This window comes from Anguilla anguilla, chromosome 16 (assembly GCF_013347855.1).
Source record: "Anguilla anguilla isolate fAngAng1 chromosome 16, fAngAng1.pri, whole genome shotgun sequence".
Classification (NCBI taxonomy): Eukaryota; Metazoa; Chordata; class Actinopteri; order Anguilliformes; family Anguillidae; genus Anguilla; species Anguilla anguilla.
Window position 1 is genome coordinate 6,712,999 of NC_049216.1, and position 8,970 is coordinate 6,721,968.

At 45.3% G+C, this 8,970-nt stretch overlaps 1 protein-coding gene across 1 annotated transcript; it reads left to right on the forward strand.

Moving 5' to 3' along the window:
* Positions 1–1,387: 1,387 nt before the first annotated feature.
* On the forward strand, positions 1,388–8,457 carry csrp3 (cysteine and glycine-rich protein 3 (cardiac LIM protein)). The gene is made up of 6 exons (XM_035395629.1): positions 1,388–1,488; positions 3,301–3,443; positions 5,172–5,343; positions 6,372–6,501; positions 7,094–7,187; positions 7,942–8,457. The coding sequence occupies exons 2-6, from the start codon at positions 3,332–3,334 to the stop codon at positions 8,013–8,015; spliced, it is 582 nt and encodes a 193-aa protein (XP_035251520.1). The 5' UTR covers positions 1,388–1,488; positions 3,301–3,331; the 3' UTR covers positions 8,016–8,457.
* Positions 8,458–8,970: the final 513 nt, after the last annotated feature.

Genomic DNA, 8,970 nt, shown 5'->3' on the forward strand with positions numbered 1-8,970 from the left:
TGTCATAACTGCAGTAACCTCCTAATATAGACCTAAGAGATACCAGCTGTGAAGTCAGACCTGAACATGAATGTCCTTTCAAACTGGGGGGCCCTGGTTTTAAAAAAAAAACAAACAAAAAAAAACATGACAGCTACAATCAGTGAGATTTTGTGTTGTGAAAGGGTGCTATTGTACATACTGCAGGCTTGGAAATGGCAAATATCTTATTTTGATGAATAAAACTACGAGGTCAAACCTGGGGTTAGGCGATGGATATTTGAAGTGCAGAGTTGAGCTGTTTGGAATTTGCCCCTCATGCTCAATGTTAAAAACTCCCAAACAAAATAACAGTTTGATAACCATGGTAGATATACCGTATAGTGTAAACTCTATTCTACTGTTATCATATTTGCACATAATAAGTTGTTCAAATGGAAACAAATGTATACGATTCTTTCTTATTCCAGGCTAATCGGTCTTATTTTATCAGGGTTAAATTATGGAAAAACAACTGATTCAAAAATATTTTTGAGCCGGCACTGTCATTGATTGAGATATCCTTACACTGTTCATGCAGACTGAACACGGAACTATATCCATGCCATGTGCCACTTTAAAAATGATATGTATTGAGACAGGTTTGAAATTGGCATGGAATTAGAGAAGATTACATCAGGAACTGTTCAATTAGCAGGAATTATGGTTTAATTTTAGTTTGACATTAGAACATTAACTGACTTTTTTCATGTCTGACAACTGCTAGTGCCACAAGCACTGATTATACTGTCAGAGAGCAATGTGTCGAATTAAAGTGACGAATAAGGTTCTTTGGTCAATGAGTGGTCAAGCTGAGTTTGCTCGGGATTTCAAAAAGCAGGATTGGTAATATTGGGATTGGGAATAAATTAGGGAATATCCTAACTGGTTGAAGTAAGACGTAATGTAATGAAGTAATGTTGAAACCCGAGTTATAAAAAAAATATACCAAGTTAAAAACCTGTTCTTGTCAAAACGTACGTGCAGTTTTGAACATCAAGCAAACAAACTGGCAAGTCGTCGTTGCGCATGTGGAGTTGTTGTCCTCCCATCTCTCTGGCACACTTGTGCGTCAACAAATGTTTCTCCGGAGAAATTGTTCTCATACATCCAGCCGAAATAGCTGTGACTCTTAGCTGAGATCTTTCGTGATTCCCCCCCCCCCCTCCATGAATCACGCTAAGTCCAGAACAGATGCTTGTCTTAAGGCCCAGATTCCAGTTTAGGCCCAGGGGTGGGGGGGGGCTCTCTGTGCTTCATGGCCCGCCCGGGTCCCTGTCACCACTTATTTTGGGAAGATGGTTTAATCTCGACGTCACCCCCGTTTCTGTGTCCTAAGTGCTGTGAATGAAAGGTGGCTGGTATTTAAAGGCCCCCGTAGTCCCTCCAGACACTCACACACACTCACACACACACACACACTTCGACTCTGCTGACTCAGCGACACGTCTCGTGAACATCTCCGATTGGGTAAGTACGTCCGAAAAAACTCCTCTGGTTTCTTCGATTAAGGTCAGCAGTGTACAAATGTGGTGATGGCTGTTCGATTCACATTCTGAATGGACATGTATCCCTGTCAGAAAAATTGAGAAATTAAGTCTTTGCTGAAGAGACTACAGAGGCGTGATTGGGAAAGTCCACAGGGGATGTTGAACACCAGAAGATAATTTGGTGTTTTTGTTATTTTGTATTTCTGGTGTAAATTAATCTGTTGAGTTTGCCCATCTGCCATGAGTGATATGGGTGATATTATACATTGTTATTTGTATTGCTGTATTTGCACATTCTTGTTGTGTGGGTCAATTTAATTTCTTTTTAACTGACAAAAAGGATCCTACAATTTTGTAGCCATTCAAAAACAAAGATATCTGATAATCTCTGGAATGTGATTGGTCAGGCACACATTCACTGGTGACACTACTCTTGGAATCACGTGAGAATGTCACTGTAATCAATGTGTGTGCGTGCGTGCGTGCGTGCGTGTGGGGGGGGGGAGGTCCTGTCTGACTGCCACCAGGTATGTTAATACGCATGCAAAGTCCTCTGCCCTTCAAAACCCTTTGAGGAGCTGTATTGGTAGTGAGTAATATTGTTTGATCAAAAAATTGGAATTATATTCTTTTTATTATATATAATACAATTGCTCTTCTTGATTAAGAACTGATATTTCCCCAAAAACTATATGCCTCAGTATTACTCACACTCCTGTTTTCAGTACTTTCTGCACCCTCCCTCTGGAACGATAACAATACCAAGCCGGTGTTTATGTTGTTTTATGAGATTGGTGAATATACTGGGTGGGATCTTTGACCATTCGTTTGTATAGTATCTTTATCCAACAGACTCCTTCAGTCTTTGCTTGTGAACTGCCCTCTTCAATTCAAACTACGAACGATCAGGTTTCAGATAGCCATTGCAAAACTGTAATTTTGTGGTCAGCAAAACTTTTATGACTTACTGATTTTGTTCTGCTTGGGAGTTCATAATTTCATTAGCAAAAACTGCTGGACCAGCAGAAACAATACAACCGCTTAACATCAAAGCTCTATCACCATGAACCTAATAAAAACATGTGAGTCACTTTTAGGTTTATACTGTGAATTTTGAATATGCACAAAATAGTGTTGATTATTCTCACTAAATACTGCTGAGTTGGTTCTCAGTTGATCACCCAGGTTAAATAAAGATAAGATAAATTAATAGAAAAAATAAAATTCTTATTTAAGCTAACCCAGATCCATGTCTCCTGTAGTCTTAATTTCAAGAGTCATTCTACTACGCTGCAATCAACACTGCAAAAAAACATTCAATATGCTGCAAATAAAAAATATTTTCACTGCTTTTTTATCCAAGACACTTGTATTATGTCAAGAAAATAAGAATACTTGAATCTTTTCTGTCAGGTCTAAATATTTATCTATATGGATCAGAACCCTAGCCCTGGTGTAGTCTGCCAGTTTTCATTGTCCCTCATAAGTTAATCGATCAAATAAAGCAGTTGGGTACTCAGTTATCCCACCTTACCTGGTTTCTTGGGTTTGAACTTGTTGCTGATTTTAGAGTAAAAACCAAGACTGGCAGACCCTGTGGTTCTCTAGGGCCGGGGTTCCAGACCCCTGATATAGACCGACAGCAACAATAGGATTAGACTAGCTTAACCCGACAATATAAATATCAACGATTGGGCACAGCTGCCACGTAATCCCGATGACCTGTAACGAACCGACAGCCTTTGGCGGATTGGACTCAACATGGCCGTCCCCTCTCTCCCCTCCCCCCTAGAGCGGTGTCCTGTAACGGGCCAGGGTTGAAGATGCCAAACTGGGGCGGGGGAGCCAAGTGCGGGGCCTGTGACAAGACCGTCTACCACGCCGAGGAGATCCAGTGCAATGGCAGGAGCTTCCACAAGACCTGCTTCGTCTGCAGTGAGTGAGCGGCGGCGCAGGGGCCGATGCAGTTACATAGCAACGGGGAGCCGGCCAATGGCCGGTCATGGGACAGAAGCGGAAAGTCCAGGGGTCAGAAAGCAAAAGTCCTGCCATGTTTTTCTTCCTCCCATTAACTCAGCCCAGCTGATTTCACTAATCAGTTCTACCTTCTGGCTGAAGAATTGCGCTAGTTAGCAAATCCAGGCGACTGGAACAAAATACTGGGGAGAACTTTCACTTTCTGAACCTGGATGTTCCACCTCTGGTACAGGGTTGTTTTGATACCCGGTGAATACATAGTAAATTCACCTCACCTGGTTTCTTGGGTCTGGATTGGTTGCTGATTTGCTGATTTTAAGGTGAAAACTAACCAGCAGTACTTGAGCCTCTGCCCTCTGAACAAGGGGCAGCCCATGATGCCAGTATTTTAAAATCTTTTTTGCTTTTTAATGACCTTTTATGCTGCATGATTCTGATGAAGCTAGTTTGAAGTAATTATTGTATTTGAGGGAATAATGGTAGCAACGCAACAGGTATTTTTAATCAGTAAGTCTAGTGGCATAATTACTGATTCTCTTCTGATGTTGTTTTAGCTGGCTGCCATTACCATACTCATTCACTGCAAACAGTCTGGATACTGCAGTGTAGCTTGAGGGAAGCATTTCAAGTGTAAGACTTGAAACAAGAGATCGTTTGCTGAAATGAAGGCCAACTGCTGCACTAAGTCGAACGGCTTGAACAGCGTAAAAAGGCTAAAACTGAAAACAAAGCATTTGACAGGTTCTTGAAACGGTAGCTTTTCCCAAAAAACTGCCCTCTGCAAATGCTACTTGTCAGTCGCGCTTTGTAAACCTCAAAAAGGTCAGGGACGGGTTTCAGGGGCGGCGACGGGTAGGTACTGCCGCCAGGAAACCCCTCGCGTCTGCGCGAGAAGCTGCCAACTGGGTGTGCTTTCCCGTCTGGCAAATTTGGAATTCTCCACCAGCCTTCCACAGCCACCCCTCCCCGCCCAGCTCCCTCCCCCGCCCCCCCCCCCCCCCCCCCCCCCACCAACCCCCCCCCCGTCCATTACCTAGGACTACAGAAATAGGCTCCGGTTGTTTCCCATCACGATCAGAGTCCTGCCCCCACCACCCCCCCTGGTGGGGCTGGAACAGCTGATGGAAACAGCGGCCCAGAAAAGTGGCCCCGCTGATGGAAACGCGCGGCGCCATTAACCCAGCCCGGGGCCCCGGGGGCCACATCTCTCCGTCAACAGATTTACAGTCGGCGTTCAGAAAAATCCCTCCCCGCGAGGCTCCAGCGCCCCGCGAAACCGCTACGTCCGTCTTCCGAGCGGCTGGGTCGAACCGCTCGCGAGCTCGTAAATCTCCCTCTCCTGCTCCCTCCTCGCCGCCTGCTTCGAAATTTGCCGAGCGGAATCGTGCAACCGCATATCCGAAGGTCGTATTTCCCGCCTCGCCTTGGAAATTAAGCACGGCAACAGGTGGTAAATCCTGACAAAACTGAGGGGGAACGCTCGCTAGTCACGTGAATTTAGGACCGCTTCGTTAATTTCTGCTGAAACCATATTTTAGGTTGCAGTGGCCTACGGGAAAGCTCTCGACAGCACCGTGGTGGTCAACAGGTGGTAAATCCTGAGAAAACTGAGGAAGAACGCTCGTTGGTCGTGTGGCTGTGGGTCTGCTTTGTTTATTTCCATTGAAACCGTGTTTCACGTTGCAGTGGCCTGCAGGAAAGGTCTCGACAGCACCACGGTCGCCGCCCACGAGTCCGAGATCTACTGCAAGTCCTGCTACGGCAAGAAGTACGGGCCCAAAGGCTACGGATACGGGCAGGGAGCCGGGGCACTGAGCTCTGACCCTCCTTCCAGGAACCTGGACCTTCAGCAGCAAGAGTAGGTGTCACGATCCCACATATTAGGGATCAACTCCTAACCAAGGAGGGAAAACAATGAGGGCAGATCTGTTTTTGGATGTCGTGGCAACTGCCCATCATCAGCGTTCGTAGCTGCAACCCGCGCGATCGATTCGAAAGGACAATTTCAATGTGGTGCCCGTCCATGCACTAGAACAGTGCCTTAACAGATACCAGACTGTGGGGCCCATCCATGCACTAGAACAGTGCCTTAACAGATACCAGACTGTGGGGCCCATCCATGCACTAGAACAGTGCCTTAACAGATACCAGACTGTGGGGCCCATCCATGCACTAGAACAGTGCCTTAACAGATACCAGACTGGGCCCATTCATGCACTAGAACAGTGCCTTAACAGGATAAGCCACACAACAACTCCCTGTACATGTATCCTTGGTGAAAACGTTTTACCATTGGCCTGCATAGAGTAGACCAGCTTACAAAATAATGCTGGGACAACTGTCTGGAACATATGCAAACACACAGGCCCTCCAGGGATGGAACCACATCTTAACCTTGGAGAAAACATGCAAAATATGCCATTGAGCAGTCAAAACACAAATTTGGCTTCATGTAGTCATGTCTGGATTCATTTTCCCCGAGACCCCGTGTTTACAGAACCTAAACACAGAGGGGCATGTGCAACAAGGGCAAGACAGACAAGGACATCATCCAAATCTCTCGTTTCAACTGGCACTCAAATATTCATCCCAATTAATTACTGCCATCAGCAACGCAGGACGAAAATGTTTCTGTAAAGACCCTTAAATGGAGGTACCTCCGATCTTCCCAAAAAGAATAATTAATTATTTTAATTATAATTTTAATTTAAGAATAATTAATTATTTTAATTATCATTTTAATTGAATAAGTTCATTATTAATAAGGGGCGCACACGGACGCTAGAGTGTATCTTCAATGTCACTATAGCTACAGCTGAAAAGACCAAAATGGCATCATCTCATCTCGTCAAAGAGAAACGTCTCACTCCTGTTTTCACATTTCAGATCCAAGCCCCATCGTCCGTCGTCCAGCCCGAACTCCAGCAAGTTTGCGCAGAAGTTCGGGGGGTCGGACCGCTGCCCGCGGTGCTCAAAGACGGTGTACGCGGCCGAGAAGGTCATGGGCGGCGGCCAGGTAACGGTGTTCCACGACCCCTTAACCTCCAAAGACCCAGCATTTAAGTCCCTGGCCATAATCTCATTATATTCTACTATGCTGAAACCTACACTACAAGGGACATTCATCCATCCATCCATCCATCCATTATCTATCCAGGGCAGGGTCGCGGGGGGTGCTGGAGCCTATCCCAGCGTGCATCGGGCGAGAGGCAGGAATACACCCCGGACAGGCCGGAAATCTATAACAGGGCACACACACCATTCACTCACACACTCATACTTATGGGCAATTCAGAGTCTCCAATTAGCCTACCTGCATGTGTTTGGACTGTGGGAGGAAACCCACATGGACACGGGGAGAACATGCAAACTCCGCACAGAAAGGCCCCCAAGCCGAGATTCGAACCCACGACCGTCTTGCTGTACGGCGACAGTGCTACCCACTGCACCACCGTGCCGCCCCAACGGGACCATCTTCACATGTTTTTACCCAATTCTCCTTTGTTTCCCCTGAGTAAAGCGTCGTTGTAACAGCGCCCCTGCAGAACGTGCCGTACAGATAAAATGGAACGGAACGGTTCACCCGAGTGTCGTTTGCCTGCCCACAGACCTGGCACAAGACCTGCTTCCGCTGCGCTTTGTGTGGGAAGAGCCTGGAGTCCACCACCGTGACGGACAAGGACGGGGAAATCTACTGCAAAGGTACGACGAACGCAGAAAGCCCGCGCCGCCCGCGCCGCCCCCGCCGTCCTCTTAGTCTCCAAGCGCTTCAAGCGCTCGACATCGCCCCGCGGCCTTCGGCCCCTAACGGCGGTGCGGAGGCGGTGTTACCGGGTCACTGGAAGGCACTCATTTTTTTAGCGATTAAATCGCTGCGCTTGTAGCTGACGGCTAAAAACTCTGGCTTACCGTCGACCATATTTTCTGATGACCTGCGTCACAAGAAAACCCTTTTCTCTAACTACGTATTACAGAACGTAATCCTTAACGTTTACAGTACGAATCCCATTGAATTTGATAACATGACGATTCCAACTTCAAAGGATAGAAGCACTCTCCGATAAACCTGTTAGAGGGTGCAATTTAAATTTAAACAGTCTTAACTTTTCACTTAAGTGCATAAACTTACAAATACCATGCTTAAAAATGGTCCTTGAAGGCTCTTTTGCATTAGAATACTGTCGGAACAATGCATTACAGATGGCTGTATGAGAAAGCAATGGGACATCAACAGAAGAAAACTTTCTAAACTGACCATATTTTTGTACCTTGGTCTGATGGAATTTATTAAACACTAGAGCAATAATCTGAAACAGATCCCTTAAAGTGGACAGTGACAGGCAACACAAGACTGGGAAACCACAGTGGTGCTATTCAGAAAGCTGTAATGATGGAGTGACATCTTCACAGCCGTGCTTGAACCTTTTCCTTTTCCGGTCTTTTCTTTTTCTTTTAGTTTGTTACGCCAAAAACTTTGGACCGAAGGGAATGGGCCTCGGGAATCTGGGAATGGTGGAGGACAGGGGTTGAAGCCTGTGGAGGTGTGCCATGAGGAATCCAACGTTCAGCCATTTCGGGATGAAGATGATCTTATTAAACTCACATTAATCGCTAGTTATCGCTAAATGTTAAGTTGTTGGAAAAATACTTGGTCAAAAAGCAGCTAGTACAGTACCTAGTTCAGATTTATTAGGCAGACATGAAGTAGTTCCTTTGATGTTCTTTGTTCCTTCCTTACAATAGGGTAGACCTAGAGCAGGGGGTGGGCAATTCCGGTCCTGGAGGGGCCAGTGTGTGTGCGGGTTTTTGTTTCCACAGTTACCCTGTCTAAATGAGCTAATTGGCTGTACCCTCCCAACACTGGTCGACTCATAGATTAGGTCAAAGTAAAGCGTTTCATATAGGGACACAAGAACAGGCTTCGGCTGTCGTTCACGTTGCTAAATGTAGCTAAAATATCAGATGGCGTAATTGTTAGCGCTAATAATAATTGTTATAATAATAATAATAATATATTATTATTAATAATAATAATAATAATAATAATAATAAAGACCAGAAGCTGGCAAGAAATCCAGAACAAGATGGGGCCCTCCTTGCCCACCCCTGATCTAGGCCCTATGACATTTAATAGTCAGATCCCTAATTATTTATGACATAATTTTTACGCAATGAGGCCGCTTGTATCTATAATAAGGACAAAGGAATGTTACTTGTTAAGTGCAACCACCAGTTCTAGTTTAGTTTGAACCACCCAGAAGATGACAAACAGGCATATATTCTGCACTGCACTCTCAGAAAGACATGGGTCCAAAAGGCTTTTATGTGTCTCCATAGAGGAACCCTGCCTAGTTTGAGGGTTCTTTGTCAGGCAAAATGGTTCAATCTGGGAGATTTTGCAGTTCACGCCAACCATAAAGGGTTCCTTAAAGAAATAAAAACGTTCCCCTATGGAGACAAGCCAAAGAATCCTTTTTTTCTGAGA